At 35.7% G+C, this 18020-nt stretch overlaps 1 protein-coding gene across 1 annotated transcript in view; it reads right to left on the reverse strand.

The window, feature by feature from the left end:
- The window catches only part of Sbf2 (SET binding factor 2), a 353787-nt gene that overhangs the window by 36608 nt on the left and 299159 nt on the right, over nt 1–18020 (reverse strand). The window contains exons 27-29 of the mRNA XM_015477617.2: nt 13009–13205; nt 10042–10182; nt 9074–9169 (exon numbers count right to left, since the gene is read on the reverse strand). Of these exons, the coding sequence (XP_015333103.2) occupies nt 9074–9169; nt 10042–10182; nt 13009–13205 (434 nt within the window). The remainder of the gene's footprint in view (nt 1–9073; nt 9170–10041; nt 10183–13008; nt 13206–18020) is intronic.

Consider the following 18020-nt stretch of genomic DNA (forward strand, 5'->3'; position numbering starts at 1 on the left):
TGCAAAATTAGCATTATTCAAAATAACATTTATTTTAGACTCAGAAGGACTTAAGTAGTCACATCCTATTTTTATATGCTGATATAAATTCAGTATTTATAAATAACATTAAAATCACAAGTAGAAAGAGTGCACTGACACTGGAAACAAAATGCAGACAGGAGGCAATAATGAAGCCTAGAAGGGAGAACACTGAGGAACTCAACATTTCAGGGCTCATGAAAGAGGGGAGAAACATTCTACTGTCTGTTTACTTAACAAGAAATCTAGGTTAATATGTAAACTAGAAACTTACTAAATCTAAAATTAAAGGTTGGATTTAGAACTCACATTTGTATACCATGTCTAAATAATGTAACTTTAAATAAGTATAGATTATACTGTAGGTTTTTCAGTGTATGAAAAATAATGTTGTACATTCAATAATATGCATTTCATTGAATCTTAGGAAGTAGATGTCTTCTAAGAGAAAGGCCAAGTTAAATAGCTACAAGATTTTCGTGATAAAAATTGACCTTATATTAATTAGAAAAATCAAGGTTCTCTCTATATAAGAGAAACCATAAACACTGAATATCCAAACACACAGGCTAATCCTCCATTCTGACAAGAACTGCCAAACCTTCAAAACAACAGAGCCCCTCATAAATGCCTGTAGCACGCACTGAGTTCATCCCAGTGACAAGTCACAAGTGGAGGACATCTCTAAAAGTGGGGTTTCTTCTCTAGGTCTGGAAAGACTGTTTGAGAACCTTTAATCTTTTCTCAATGACAAATCAAACTGTATTTCTAGGTGACTAGAAATCACCATGATAATGTCACATCTGCTTTGCTATCAGTATTTATGGGGTCAGGAGTCCTTAATATGAATGTATCTTTATATATAATCTATAAGCTTTTCTTTCATATTATAGCAAGTATGTTTTTATGTAAATGGAATCACAAATTCAGAATGTGAATGAGAATAAAGGATATAATTTGACAAACGTGAAAAAGTCACTTGTGACATACTTTCATATGAAGATGACTTGAAAGCGTGACACATTAGGACACATAATACAGTACCTTGATTATGGACTCTTCCCTTAGCTGAAGATTTGGAATCTGACTGAGTAAACAATTATCTCTGTACCCATGCACTGGTTGGTAAGATTAAAGTCAGAGGAGAAATGAAATGTATACAGCAGCAAGCATGACAGCAGGTTGAGTAAGGGAAGAACAGTCTATGTAATTTTTAAGATTAAGTTAACAAATGGGAAAAATGTAAATACGATTAAACGATTTAATTAACAAAAAGCTGCATAGTCACCAAAAAGATGAATTGAGTGCCTGTTAAATGAAATTTCAGCACCTGTTTATAAATGCTGTAAGCGCAATGAAATGGACAGCACAGCAGAGAGTGCCACTAAAAAATTATACCAAATGGATTAAGCTTTTGAAGATTGTCATTCAGTCAGAAACAAGCTTATGGAATAAAATTAAGGAATTTGAAATGTGTATGTAAACGTAGGGGATACATTGGCCCTAGTTTTGAAGGAGATTGATTGGCAAATGCTGTGTGATGTATTCTTTGAGAAATGTCATCATACCAGGAAAGCTCTAGCAACCATTTGGGTTAACTAAGATCATGTTTTTGCAGCAAAGCATTAAACATTGCCACATTATCTTTCTTCTGTTCTTTTCATGTAGAAATTATGTTTATTTTCCATAAATAAATATAGTTATAAGCAGCAAGAATTCATGATCCTGTGACAATGACTAATACTACTAATAAGACAGCTTGTGGTGACTGAAGTAATGACTTCTCTTAAAATTCCTATTGGCACCAAAATGATCAGCAGTAGTAGAGATAATACTTTTGTAATTTGAGTAATATTGTTTTTTTTTCTCCCATGAAGTTTTGTTAAGATCACAAACTTTACCTGGTAATAACAAAAATGGTGATCAGTCACCATCAACTGAGCAAAGAAATGGCTCAAGTCAATTAAGGGAAATTATTCTGTATTTATTCAGTGTTACTAGCTTTAATAGCAGCATTATTAAGCTATAAAATGCAAATTGCATAAAATATAACATAATAATATGATAAAAGAAATATTATTCAAAGTGATTTTCATTTCTATCTCACTCCTTTGAAAGCAGAACACGGCTTTAGTGACCAAAGGAAGCCAGAAGATAAGGACTGTAGAAGTGCTAGCTAATGATACAAAGGAAGTGACTACAGGACAGACAAAACAAGGGCCTAGGACTGCATGGAAAAAGCACAGGGCCTCCTACATGCTGTCTGACTTCTATTCTTTCTGCCAAAGTGCTCCTACTGGAATGTGGGACACTACATGATTACAGTGAAGTCAAGTCTGAGCAGTTTCGGATTCCAAGATGTCCCTCAGCACATCATACTTTCTTATGCTAGTCTCTCTGACTGCTATAATTTCTCCCATTTCTTTAACTGATATTATCCCTTAAGATTCAGGTACAAGGTTAACTCCTCTGAAAGGCATTCCTGACTTTCTGGAGTTGTAAGCAGTTCTGTTTAAACTCAGATCACATTTAATTATAATTATCTGTTTATTCTTTTATTCTACAAGATTGTGTTCTTGCAAAGGCAGGGACCTAACATGTTTATTCATGTATGCATGCTGAGAGTCCAACATATAGGCACTCAAAGCAGTTGATGACTTTGTTTTGCAAATCAACATATTGTGGACTGTTATCAGTCTCTACTATATCAACTCAATTATTTGCACTGAAAAAGTGAAAAGAGGAGTATTGAACAGAAAACACTAAGCATGTTCTTAAAGAGTCATTAATTAAAAATTGACAAGTGCTTATTTACTTAGCATAAAATCAGCAATGATAAAATGGCCTGTATTGATACGGGGCCAATAGAAGGTTTTGAGAAGGGGCCAGTAGAAGGTTTTGAGAACTGGAGTCCCATCTGGAAGTCATTTAACCGCAGGAATCAGTACTGCATTGGTGGTGATAAGGGATACTTATATTTTCCAAGTGATTCCTAGATGACCTGAACATTTAACACCAATCAAGGGTCTAGACTAATGTTTTTTTCAAACTGCAGGATTCCCTCTTAGTGGCCTGTGAAATCACTGTAGTAAGTCAAATCGGTATTTTTCTTTTTTAAAGTGAAACATTATAATTGAAAATACTATATGCACTGCATGAGGTAAAGATAAACATTGCTCCATGAAACTTGTTTTAGTATATATGCGTTTTGCATTGTGGCTTAATATCACCTGAATTGTGATATAAAATGAATATGTACCCATATAGATAGAAAATGTATTTCTTTATTTGTGAGTTATGATAAAAAGTTTCAAAGTTATTGGCCTTCAGTGAAGCTCACTGAAGTTTTCACATCCCTAGCCGCTTTTCATATTTTATTTAGATATAGGGTCTTACTAAATTGCTGAGGCTGGCTTTGAACTTGTGATCCTCCTGCCTCATCCTCCTGAGCCAGTAGGATTATAAGAATGCACCACTGTGCCTGGCTGAAGCTCATTGCAGTTTAAAAGCAAAAGTAGAATTTCTTCCCCTTTCAGCAGATTATTAGGCAATGGCAATAACAGTAGCTAATATTTACTAGAGTACTACTATAAGCTAATTACTATGTTAAATGTTTTACAAGTATTATTTCATGTAACTACCTTAAAGCTAATTATTATTTATTATCTCCACTTCACAGATGAGGGCTGGAAATCAAGATGTTTCCTAAATTGCTTAATATCACAGTAGTGGGGCTGCAGTTTTGATTTGAATGTAACTGGAATGAACTCTTAACATATTGTGATCTGAGCAATTATGTGGTCCTGGTCCTGTCTAGTAGGGACTGGCTGAGGGGACTGCTTCAAAGAAGAAATAATGCAGTTCCTTTCCCTCATGGGAATACACTGTTGTTCAGTGCAGGAGTGTTCTCTAAGCACTGGTGTTTTCTCTCTACCCTGTTTAGACCACACAAAGGAGAGAAGGAAAAGAGATGTCTAGGTTAGAGGTGGGGGAGGGGTAGGATAATGTAACCTTACACCTAGCCAAGTGCATGACACAAGATAAATTCAGTAAATGCTGCACGGAAATGGTACAATACTGAGCTAATTCTAGTACCAGTTGTTTTCTGTGTGACCTTGGCAAAGTCACTTAATCTCTCTCAGCCTCTTGAAACACCTATTCTGGAGGTTACTTCAAGGATAAAATAATACATGCAGATGAAAAAGATGGAAAATCAAAAAGCTGCCTTCATGGCTACTTCTCTATTAAATTTTGGTATTTAAGAGGCATTACCAATTTTCTCATGGTATTTTTCTACTCAAGAATGCAATTTCCAAGTTGTATATATGCTTTCTCCAGGGAATTCAAAAGCTCTTTTAACTTTAAATGAAAAGTGATGTAATTAACATCTTCATTTTTAAGTGGCTCTTTTAAAAAAGGGATATAAGCCCCTGTCTTATGAGCTCACCAACAAGCATGCTGAATGCAAAGGGATCACCCTAATTGAAAAAAGGTGGCAGTCAATCTCTGACTCATCAGAGCAGGAAAGGAACACAGTATACATATCATAAGAAGAAAACAAAGAATTAAGAATATATAATAATGAACAGAATGAAAAAAAAAACAGTGAAAATAGGAGAGAAAAAAGGAAAAGGTTAAGAGGGAGAATTATGAAATAGCAGGCTCTTCCCATACAGGGTAAATTGAAATTTCTGGGGAAGTGGTATTCAGCTCTTTGGATATCTGTACTTGTAGGTAGGTATAAAGAAATGAACTGCTTATAGGGCATGGAGGCATCTATAACTGGTCTTGCTCTGGATCATCTGTGATGTTCATGTAATAGGGAATCTTTTGAGACCTTGCTTGAACCAGACCCAGAAGAGAGAAAATGCAGCTCTAGGGATCACAGAGGATGTTGAAGTTGTCAGGAAACAGCAGTACTTCTTTTGATTTGTCCTTGGGACACTGGAAGATCTAAGAGGCTTGGGGAGTGAAGACTTAAGAGATGGAGGAAAGGATGAGATCTGCATTAAGCTTAAGATGCCAGAAGGATAAGTACTTGGTTAGGAGCAAAAAAATTGTGACAAGGAAATACCTTAAGTTCACGGTAATTTTTTCAGCAGAAAACATTTGGGAAGGGTGTCAGAAATAATAACTATAGCCTCAGACATGCACGGAATGTGTCACAAACAAATAAAATAGATGTAATCCAAAGAAGTTAGAACAGCCTTTTAGGTACCTTTGTGACCAGCAAAGAATGGATTCATGATAAGAATATAACCACTAGTGGGCATCCTTTTGTATGAAGGAAGCCATGAGCCTGAGGCCAATATAAAAAAGAAGATACTGTAGTTGAAACAGATAGAAAATCTAGGAGTCTTAGGTAAAAACATAAAAGGAGAAATAAGTTAAAATTTGTACATAGGCCACTTAGCCAAACACAGGAATAGATAACATGTTCTTGTTAAAATTTAACAAAGGCTAAATACAAGAGCAGGGTGTTGCATGGGAGAGCTTCAACTAACTAGACATCTGCTGGATCTGGAATTCTTCCAAAAGATGAATGGAAAATTTCCTAGCTTGCCTTTCTGAAAATACTGATTGAGTATCCCTAATTTGAAAATCTGAAATCCAAAATGCTCCAAAATTAGAAAATTTCTGAGGGCTGACATGCTCAGAAAGTTTCTGATTTTGGATTAGGGATGCTCAAACAGTAAAGTCCTTTCAAATATTCCAAAATGAAACAAAAAATAAACAACAAAAACAACAACAAAAAACAATCTAAAAAACCCTCCAAAATATGAAGCACTTCTGGTCCCAAGCATTTGGGATTTGGGATAAAAGGTACTCAACCCGTACAGGTTGCAAATGAAGCAATAAGGGAACTGCAATCTTGAACCAACAGAGATACCAGGAACCTAAGGAGAAAGTAACTACTAAATTTTAAGCTCAAATTCGCTGAGAAAATAGTGATGGAGAGTATGAAGTTTTATCTTAAACTACAACAATGGGTCAGAAAATAGCCATTTATGGGGCTGGGGTTGAGGCTCAGTGGTAGAATATTTGCCTAGCACATGTGGGGCCCTGGGTTTGATCTCAGCACCACATAAAATAAAATAAATGTATTGTGTCCAACTACAACTAAAAAAATATTAAAAAAAGAAAAAAGCCATTTATTACTATTATGATTGAAATATATTAAAGCACTAATCCCTAGCACCTCAGAATGTGACCTCATTTGGAAATAGGACTGCTGCAGATATCATTAATTAAGATGAGGTCATACTGAAGCAGGGTGGACCCTAGTTCAATATGACTGGTATGCATATAAAAAGGGGAAATTTAGAGACATACACAAAGGGAGAAATCCCTGTGAAAATGAAGACATAGATTTAGGTGATGCTTCTAAAAGCCAAGGAATGTCAAATATTGCCTGCAAATGTCCAGAAGCTAGGAGACAGACATGAGACAGATTCTCCTTCACTGTCCTCAGAAGAAACACCTGATGACACCTTGATCTTGAACTTCTAACCTCCAGAATTGTGAAATGACATGTCACCTAATTTGTGGTACTTTGCTATGATAGCTGTAGGAAATTAATACAGTGACCTAAGAAAACTTAAAATAGGTGAAAGCTCTTCAGAAATCCTGAAATTACAGAAAGTTCTAATGATGTAGGTAAAAAAGTATCTAGTATGATTATCAGGAGATGTACATGATTTTCAAAAGGGAAAAAAAAGTAAACTTTGTAAGATAAAGAGTTTATATTTATCCTAAATTAAATCTATAATAGATTATTAGTAAACTCTCAAGTCATGCCAAAACAACCATAAATTTTTGTGATGCAGATAATATTTCAAAAGATTAACAGATCTTCAGTTAAAGAGATTAGCAGAGTCTGGTGTGGCAGTGCCTGCCTATAATCCCAGCTACTCAGGAGGCTGAAGCAGAAGGATTGCAAGTTTGAAGTCCAGCCTCCTCTGCTCAGCAATTTAGCAAGACCCTGTCTCAAGAAAAAAAAAAAAAGAAAAGAAAAAAAAAGGCTGAGCTGGGGATATAGCTAAGTGGTGAGTGCTGGCCTGCCATGTACAAGGCCCTGGGTCCAATTAATTATTAGTACTGAGGAAAAAAAGAGAAGGTGGGGGAGGAAAAGATTACCAGAGAATTAGAAATACATGGATGGGCCAGGTAAATTTTAGTAGAAAGATTCATAGCCAATAAAGACCAACCTCTTTCTCCAGAGACTTATATTATTTTGCTATAGGCCTTTGTCCTTAGTCAACATTTCTTTTTAATATTTATTTTTTAGTTTTAGGTGGACATAATATCTTTATTTTATTTTTATGTGTTTGTTGCTGAGGATCAAACCCAGTGCTTCATGCGTGCTAGGTGAGCGCTCTACCACTTGAGCCCCAACCCCAACCCTAGTCAACATTTTTTTTAAAGCAATAAATCACATGATAACAGTGATCAAATCTATATATGAGAATGGGTTTGTAAAAACATTTAATATGCTAGTAGGCAGAGTTGGGATCCAAAAGTCTGGAGTAGTCACCAAAGATGATATTTTGTAGGTATAGCTATAGTAACTTAGGGTCAAAGAGCAACCCTCAATGCCAGTATACTAAGAACAATAACACATGCAAAGCAGACAGAGATTTCAAGTGCTATTAATCCCAACCTGGGTTAATCTTATGGGATTCTCCCCATAGTTAATGTAACTTTAGGTAGCAAGAACATTTAGAGTTCTGTTTTGATTTTGTGGATACTCCACAGATGGATGAGGATGATGAATGGACTACATAATTTAAAGTTTTTAGAAAACAAGAGAAGAGTTTTTAAGTCTGAAGAGCTGATGTGATCAATTAGACTTGGTTTCTAATTTCAGAGTTCAGACCTAGGGTCAACATGTAAGTTACGTGGTAGATATTTAGATCAAATAAGAAAGAACTTTTTAACTAGAGTTGCTATCATAGGCAAAGGGCTATTTGGGGGAAAATGAGTTACCTATTATTGATGATTTTTAAGCAGAACCAAGTTCATCTAGTTAGTATGTTTTCAAGGAGATTAAGCATTATATGGGAATAAGAGGAAGAGTCTAAGATTGTATAACAGCACTGTGAAGCAGGAGGATTTTATATTCAAGAAAACTGGCCTGGAATTTCCTCTGCAGAGTGAAAGAATCTCACGTGAGCTTTCAGAGACCAAAGTGAACCACTGTTTGGAGCTTAAAAGAGCCACTATTTTTTTTTCTTCTATTTTTTCATTCTAATAGCTATAGCCTAGGGAGAAAAAAAAGAAAACATGATCTCATTGCATCTTATCCTCCTCTTTGGAGGCATAGCTTAGGATCTGGTATCACTTTTCCGTATATGTTTATAATTCTGTGGTCAGTTGTTATGGCACAGATCTCAAATGTCCCCCAGGTGTTGAAAGCTTGGTTACCAATCTGGGGTGCTAATGGAAGATGGTAGACACTTTAGAAAGTGAGCCTAATGGAAAAAGGTAAGGTCACTGGGGCATGCCCGTGAAGGGACTATTGGGACCTTATTCCCTTTCTTTTGGTTTCCTGTTGCCACGAGGTGAGCAGTTTCCTCTACCATGTACTTCCACCATGATGTTCTGCCTTACCACAGCCCCAAAGGCAACAGGGCCGAGTGACCATGGACTAAAACCTCTGAAACTGTGAGCCAAAATAAATCTTCCCTCCTTAAAAGTTGTTTATCTCAGGTATTTTGTCACAGCAACAGAGAGCTGACTTCTCTACCCTGTAAGCCTGGAGCATTCCCAGAGCTAATTCCCCACTTAGACATATTACCCTCAGCCCCTTATGCTCCCAGACTCTTCAATATGAAGACACCAGCAATGATTATGCATATTATCCCATGAGTCTAAACTCTTTTGTCATCATACTAACAGTAACAAATTTAATAAATTCTTAGTATTCATTTAGAAGATAATTGAGAACCATTTGAACCATAATTAGTTGATTTTTAAAACTCTACTATCTAGAAAAATGTTTTCTGCTTTTAACCTTGTATCAGTGCTCAGTTATAAAATCAATCTTACTAACCTCCTCGAGAAAAGCTATTGGATGGGTTTACATCCAAATGTCCTGGCACTACCTGCTTAAGCACAGTGGACATTCTTGAAGTCCTCCTTTCAGTCCCTAAAGTCAGCCAAAAAGAAGAACAAAAACCATGTCGTTTGGGTTAACATTACTCAAATGACAAAATTTATCTTTTATGTGTAGCATGTCTAATTGCTGCCAAACATTGTACTTTTTAAGTACCCAAAGCTTTATTAGAGATAACAAGGCGATGTTATTATTTCATCAAAGATAACACACATTTGCAAGATTACAGGGAATTAGGTTTGGCAAGTGCAATCAGAGAATTTAATGATAAATGAAGCAAGGCATGCATGGTGTTACTTTACAAGAAAAGCCACTTTCTGCTTATGTTGAGCTAATTCAAACAGCTGATTAAGCCAGAGACCAACTTCTCAAGTCACATGCTCCTGTGTCTAACACATTAGGGTTACCTCTACATGAACCCTTTGGGGTTCCATCACATGATGACTGAAACAGAATATTAGTACAAGTCTTAATGTCTTCATCCAAATATAGAGAAAACAAACTGTACTGCAAAATCATAAAAGGCTATGGAAATTTTGGGAATTTCAAACTTACACATAATTGCAATAAACACACATTTAATGAATTGATGTTCAGTTTATACATTCAATCTCATAATATTATAAAGTTTGGGTGAAGATTCTGGAATAAGAAGGGATGACTTTATTTTCCCTATTCCCTTTCCTGTACTATTTTAAAAAGGGAATAACTGAATCTCTAAATATGGTTACCATTTACTAAATATTAATAGTGATAATCTTGCATTCTAAGTAAAAGACCCTCCAGGTTAAAACTTTTAAGAGGTCATGTGGAAGGAACAGTGCAAGTAATTGAAGAGACTAACACTAGGAACAATCTGACCTTTCAAAGTAGTTATCAAAGAGAAAAGTATTAATGACTCTTACCTGGAGACAGGGCAAGTGCTGGCCTGACAGTAAGGGTGTTGTTGCCTCTGAGTTTCTGATGGACAGAAACTGCATTCAGTAAGGCTTGCAAGTACTTTTCTTGTTCTATGCTACTGGAAGATTCTAAAGAGGAGGTAGGAGCTATAAAAGGAAAAGATATTGGATAAAACAAACTGTCTCTATGTTAATAAAACAAGCTTCTACATATATTTGCTTATACTTTCTCTACATAGTCTTGTGTTACCACACCCAAATATAGAAACCAGCCCCACTTAAAGCCCCAATCAATTAAATGGCTAATCCCATGATTATGGTTTCACCACACCTACTTCTCAATTGCTTCATCATCCTCCCAGACAGAGCCCAGGTATGGAAAACCAGCACAGGGCTATCCTTCTAAGCACTGGTGTAGCTTCTCATTACCCAAGTAACTCAAAATGAAGATTCACAAACAACATTTCCTTGATAATCTCCTTCAACATCCTGTTCATGCTATTTTTTGGGAGCAGAGGACAGAGTGGATTTCCTTGGCATCCCAGAATGGGCAGAAGCAGGAATTTCCTAATACCACAGCTTTATTCCAACTTTGCCATGCAGGTCTAACAGGGTATATGAGGTTGCAAGAGCTTAAGGGAAGAGTGGAGGAAAATGGAGAGAAGATAAGAGCAACTAACAGATTCCATGGTCTTTTTAAAAGGGAAAGCTGGGAATAGTGGTGTACACCTGTAATCTTAGAGGCTGAGACTCTGGACTGCAAGTTTGAGGTCAGCCTGGGCAACTTAGTGAGACCCTGTCTCAAAAAAGTAAGGGGTTGAGGATGTAGCTCAGTGGTAGAGTACTTGCCTACCATCTATGAGGCCCTGAGCTCAATCCCTAGTTCTGCAAAAGTAAATAAATACAAAATAAAGTAAATTTAAAAATGGGGAGTGGGGAGGCAAAAATATACACAGATTAAAAACAACTATGAGAACAAATTTGAGTTGGAGGGAATATTAGCCTGGTTTGTGTGGAGCTAAACAGAATCAATGAAATTGGCTCAGTCACTTATTCACGAATTTTCTTTATAACCTGTACAGAAAATAATTGACAGTCTAAACCAACTCTGATGCTATGATTATCCTTTTTTTAAAACACATGCCTTTATTTTATTTATTTTTATGTGGTGCTGAGGGTCGAACCAAGTCCCTCACATGTGGTAGGCAAGTGTTCCATTATAAGCTACAACTCCAGCCTCCAAGGTTGTACTTTGTACATTCTAATATGACAACAAGGATATGACACATTGTCATTTTAAGTACCATGAAAAAAAAAACAACACTGCCATTTAAACTATACTATTTCTTTCTCATTACATCCATTCTAAGATGTATCCAAATTTCAAATACATTAAAATGTGAGCAAATGTGTGAATTCAGTAAATTAATATTAAAAAAAATCAAACCAGGGGCTGGGACTGTGGCTCAGTGGTACAGCACTTGCCTAGCACATGCAAGGCCCTGGGTTTGATCCTCAGCACCACATAAAAATAAATAAAGATATTTTGTCCAACTACAACTAAAAAATAAATATTAAAAAAAGAAATCAAACCAGATGTGGTGGTTCACTCCTTTAATCCCAGCTGAGGGTGGCAAGTTTGAGGCCAGCCTCAGCAATTTAGTGACACTGTGTCTCAAAATAAAAAATAAAAAAGTACTGGAGATATAGCTCTGTGGTAGAGTATCCCTGGGTTCAATCCCTAGTACCAAAACCAAACTAAAACAAAACCCCCCCCAAAACCTGTGGAATAAGCCTCATTGTTTTTTTTCAACTACAAGCTTAGTGAGATGGTCACCAGTATTCCTGAAATGATACTTTATGTAACTTACATATGCTTATTTTCTATTATACCTACTATGTGGCTTGGGAAGATTCCTTAGAGCAGAAACTGGTACAAGTCAACTGCCTTTTTATATCTGTGCTGAGACTGTAAGCCTGGCTGAATATAGCATTATGTGTATGTTGACCTCAGTCAACCAAATGATCAAGGATACACTGGCCAACTTTTAGGAAGGAAAAGGATAATAAAAGAGAAACTGTAAAAAGCACATGGTTCTATCTGCTCAACCATAGATTTTGAATTTATTTCATTTCCAAAGGGGGGAAGAATGCTGTCATCCCCAATTGGATCTGATATCTTAGTGGCCCATGGTTTACCTTATTGAACATCTATTATGAGGCAGAAGCTGAGTAAAGTAAGCCAAATGTAACTCTGACTTTAGACACAGTACTCACAATATTATCCCCCAAAGGGACAGAAGCACTTATTTCCCTAGTTTTCTAAAAAAAGCTCTAAGAGCTCCTAAGGCAGCATTTTGGTTGTTAGATTGCTGCTGCTGCTGTTTTGCATTTGTGTGTGTGTGTGTGTGTGTGTGTGTGTTGTAGGGATAGATAGGAAATCTCATATCACCTAGGTCAGAATCTCTACTTGCCTCTCAAGCTGTTAAATATATTTGGATGCTTCTCAGCAGAAAGGAAAATTGTTGATACAATCTAGTTTGTATCAGTGGATGCTCTGGTTTGCTGGAATGAAAATAGCCTAATTAGACTTTACTATACTAATTTTCATTAAAATCAAAGGTAAGCCAGATATATTAAGATGTAAAATTCAAGGTGGAGCCCACACTGCCAGATACGATTCTTACTTCGGCTGTATGAGATGTATATAGCAGCACAGTGGGAGAGCTGATGTGAGACAGGCTTGATGAAAGGGCATGGCTGGCAGTTGCAGGTTTTCACTTTTCTACTTTTCTTTTTTTGAGAAAGCTAAGTTGCCCAGGCTGGCCCCCAAACTCCAGTGATCTTTTTGCCTCTGCCCCCCAAGTAGCTGGGACTATAGGTGTACACTGCCACACCCAGATTTTTTAACAGCTTATTTTTAGGAATACATTTAGTAAAAGGGTCAAAATTGTGCTCTAGAGAGATGCTTACCAGCCTGAGGGGAGTTCTGAGATTTGAAAAGACCAACAACTCCCTTCCCATGGAATCCTCCAGATCGGAGGAGCAGAGTACCACTTCTTGAGTTCTTCCAACATACAACAGGCAGGCGATTGTGTCGATAGCAGCGGGCTACTCTTGGTAAACTACTGTCCTGTACAGCTTGAGGTACGACTAAAAGGCCAGGATAGCTTTAGGGATGTGGAAGGGAGAAAGGGAGTGTTTGGGTTGGAGAGGAAGAAAGAAATGGGTGGGGGGAGACAGAAGATACAAGAGTATGAATAGCATACTAGCACAGTAATTTTCTAAGATTCAAAAACACACTGGTTGAAGGGGTAAGGCATATTTTAAACATGAAACTTCATTTCAACTCTTTGATTCTTCTGGGGCTGAGAAGAAAATATGAAAACAGCTAACTCATTCACCCTCACCCACCAGTCTGTAGTTTTTCTTTTCTTTCTTTCTTTTTTTTTAAATGAGCCTCATACAATGATACTACAGACTTTTGTGAATAACCTACGTTTAGAAAATAAAAATATTATATAATATTTATTCTGTTCCATGTACAGCCAGAGGAAGGAGAAGTTGTGCTCCATTTGTCTACAGTGTGTCAAAATGCATTCTATTGTCATGTATAATTAATTAGAACAAAAGAAAAGATTTCTAAGAATAAAAAGTGATATACACATATGGTAAAAAAAGACTAAGGAAATTTTATATATAGTATTTGAAAAGTTTAAAATTTCAGGGTTTTTTCCTATTCTCATATACCAGGGTTAATATTCTGTAGTAATGTGAATATAAAATACATGGGCCTTTTTTATTTTTAAAAAACTATGTAAAAAGATATTTTACTTATATGCAACTTGGAAAAATGATTTCCACCCCTTTATTTGACATTCCTATGGTTTTCAAAAAGAATTTGTACTTCACAACAACAAAAATTACATAATATTTAAAAGGTTTCTATGGAGCTGAATATTTCCCTGTCCTCATACACTACTTTTCCTCAACTTGAAATAAAAATTGTAAGATTAGTGAATTAATGTCAATTTTATGTGAATGACAAGTCAAATTATCAACAACTTACAGATTACTGAAATGACAACAGAGAACAAAGCACACCAATAATTAGACTGCCTGAGATGGTGAAATGATTAAAAATCAAAACTAAATGATTTTTGTATGAGAATGAAATGTTCAAACATCACAATGAGTTTAAATATTTTATTAACATTACATGTTGATATGTACTTTAAAAAGATTAGCTCATAAAGTTGTAGGACATGATGTTGCGGAAATAAAAAATGTAAGAATACCTTGTTTTACAGATTAGTAAGTGTAAGAAGATAAGCAGGCTTCAGAGCCATTTCTTTATTTAGAAATATTACACTAAAGGGATTTTATACATTCACAACCACTAATCTAGCATCTTTTATTTATTTATTTATTTATTTGGTGATTTTTTTTTGTGGTGGTAAAATATAACTACATAAAATTCACCATGTTATCTTTTTTTTAAAGTGTACAAATCAGTAGTATAAAGTATATTCACACTGTTGTATGACCACCACCAATATCATTCCTAAAAATTCTAATTATTTAGCTTGATATAATCCAGTTTACAGTCATGAAAATCACAGCCTTCAACTACTTTAGTGAATGCCAAATTAAAACTTACCCCACCTTTTAAAAGCTTAGCACTCCTAGTACTCTGGTATTCTAGGAAGTTGTAACCTGTATTTTATTCATACCAAAAACTGTTGAGAAGACTATGCTGTTGACACCATTAATCATTCAGGAGGACTGAAAAAGCACTTCCATTATTAGAACTCTTTATTTCTAGTACCATTTTAATGTCTGTTCTCCCCTAACTTGCTTCTATATACCATGATAATGTATGTTAGGTAAAGGGAATAATGTGTAATGGCTGCCTTAGTAACAGAGATAGAACAAGCACACTCCTTCACTCCTTGCCTCCTGTAATAGGGCTGTCCATTCCTTCCACTGGACCTGAGTACCACAGACCATGCTGTGCTACATATAGGATCCAAGGCTCTCCTGCTCCCACACATGCTGGAGTGACAGCTTGATAGCTCCTGGTGCTGGGGCAAAGAGTGGTAAGACTGAAGATCACTAGAGTACTCTTAGTAACAGTTCTCATTTAGTAATGAAATATACCAATTACCCTGCTACCACTCTATCAAACTTCCCCTAGAGCCTTCAGATGTAGGCTCAAGAGTAATAAGCCTCACGGGATAGACTGGGCTTCAAAAGCTGCCGTGGAAATTTTTAAAACAAGGAATAGCTCACACAAGTGCTCAAAACACGAACGGTTAACACAAAAATGAAACTCATGCCACTACCACCTATGTCAAAAAATGAACCATTATCAGCATCTAAGAAGACCCCCTGTGTTTCATCCCAATCACTGTTTCTCTTCCTTAAAGATTACCTTTCCTGATTGCTAACAATATGGATAGATTTCTGAATTCCAGATAAAAGAAATCAATGGAATTTGTTCTCTTGTTCTGGCTTCTTTTGCTTAATATTGTGAAATCCACCCATATTACTATATAAAGATATAATTTATTCATTTTCATTCCTGTATAGTATATTACTATTTATTTTTCTGTCCTTATGTTGATTTTTGTGCAGTTTGTGAAAATATATTGATTTTGTTAAGAATAATGTTGCAGGAGTTTGGGGTGTAGCTCAGTGGTAGAGTGCATACTTATGCATGAGGCCTTGAGTTCAATTCACAGCAACAAACCCCACAAAAACCCCAACCAAAAACCCCAGAAACCACTCCCCCCAAACATGTAGTAATAATAACAATGACATTGCCATGAACATTCTTATAGACATCTGTTGGGAGCACATGTGTATTTGTTACAAATTCTACTCTATCTAAGAGAGAATTTTTGGGTAATAGGTTATGAACATGTTCAGTAGCTGCTTCAATGTTTAGTAGATGCTACCAGGTAACTTTCTGAAGTTGTTTACCCAATTTACAGTCCCAACAGTAATAAGTGAGAGTCTAATTGCTCAACATCTTTACTATCACTGTGTATTGTCAGTCTTAAATTTTGGCCATTTTGGCAGGTTTATATAGTCATTTCACTGGGATTTTAATTTTTAGTTATCTGAAGATTAGTAAGTTGAGTGTCTTTTCAGATACTATTTTTTTTACTACCAAAATATTCTCTTTTGTGTTTGTTCAAGTCTCCTGACATTTTTATTGCCTTTTATTCTTAGAATTCTTATTCTTAGAATCACCTTTTAATCTAGTGTACAACACTCCTTAATTTATCAATTCTTTATGGATAATGCTTTTCCTGTCCTAAGGCATCTTTCTATACTTCAAGGTCATAAAGATATTCTTCTATTTTTTAGGACTTTTTAATTTAATTTTAATTTTTTTTTTTGTACCAGGGATTGAACTCAGGGGCACTTAACCACTGAGACACATCCCCAGTCCTTTTTATTTTGAGACAGTCTTGCTAAGCTGCTTAGGGACTAGCTAACTTGCTGAGGCTGGCTTTGAACTTGCAATACTCTTGCCTCAACCTCCTGAGCCTCTAGGATTACTGGTGTGTGCCACTGCAGCCAGCCAGGAACTTTTAATTTTTCATATGAAGATCTACAGGTTAATGGGAATTGATTTTGTTTACATTATAAGCTTGGGATAAAGATTAATCCATATCTATATCTATATCTCCAGCACCATATATTGACAACTTTCCATTCACTGCTCTTAAGTGCAACTTTTACCCTAAACCAAGACAAATGTTGGGCTATTGCTATATTCCTTCTTTTGTTCCACTGGTCTGTTTGTCCATCCTTGTGCTAATTGCATACTATCTTAATTACTGAAGCTTTACAAAAAGTCTTGATATACTGTAGTACTATACTGTAAGGCTATCCTTACTACTCCTGGCCTTCTGCATTCTTACATAACTCTTAGAATCACCTTTTCAATTTCCAAAAACCTTTTGCTAGGATTCTAGTTGTGATTTCATTGGATCTATAGACCAATTTTAGGAGAACTTACAATTATGAAAATATTGAGGGGGATAGTAGAGGATAGGAAAGGCAGCAGAACACAACAGACACTAGTATGGCAATATGTAAATCAATGGATGTGTAACTGATGTGATTCTGCAATCTGTATATGGGGTAAAAATGGGAGCTCATAACCCACTTGAATCAAAGGGTGAAATATGATATATCAAGAACTATGTAATGTTTTGAACAACCAACAATAAAAAATTAAAAAAAAAGAAAATATTGAATATTTGAATCTAAAACATGAAATATCTATTTATTTAGAGCTGTAATGATCCTCAATATTATTGTGAGTGTTCCATATAGAGGTGTTGCACATTTTTCATTGGATTTATTCCTAAGTATTTGATGCTTCTTAGTGCAACTGTAAATAGTATCAGTAAACAGCATCATTAAAATATCAAATAGCATCATCTTAAAATTTCATTTTTCAATGGTTTGGTTTGGATACATACATGACTAATAGAATGACTTTATACCAGTAACCTACTTTACCTCTAGATGTCTTCAGATTTTCTACATGTACATTCGGGTCACCTGTGATTAATGACAACTTTATTTTTTTTTCTTCAACCTTTATCCTTTTATCATTTATTTTTCTAGTTCTTTTTTCACTCCCCAGGACCTCAAATGCAACACTGAATAGAAGTGGTGATAGAGAGCATCCTTGTCATCTGATCTCAGAGGAAAAGCTTTTTACCATTAAGTAAATTTTGCTGTAAGGTTTATAAGACAGATTAAGGAGCTATCCCTTTATGTCTGATTTTATTCAGTTCTTTTTAAAAAATCATAAGTGTATATTACATCTTATAAAATGTTTTCCTATATATAAAACCTTATTACATATTTTTTCTCTTTAATTTTGTTAAAGTACCAAATACAGTCAGATACACTGACTGATCCGCCTCTTTATCTCCTTCTCCCTTGACTTTTCTTGC

This window comes from Marmota marmota, unplaced genomic scaffold (assembly GCF_001458135.2).
Source record: "Marmota marmota marmota unplaced genomic scaffold, marMar, whole genome shotgun sequence".
Lineage (NCBI taxonomy): Eukaryota > Metazoa > Chordata > Mammalia > Rodentia > Sciuridae > Marmota > Marmota marmota.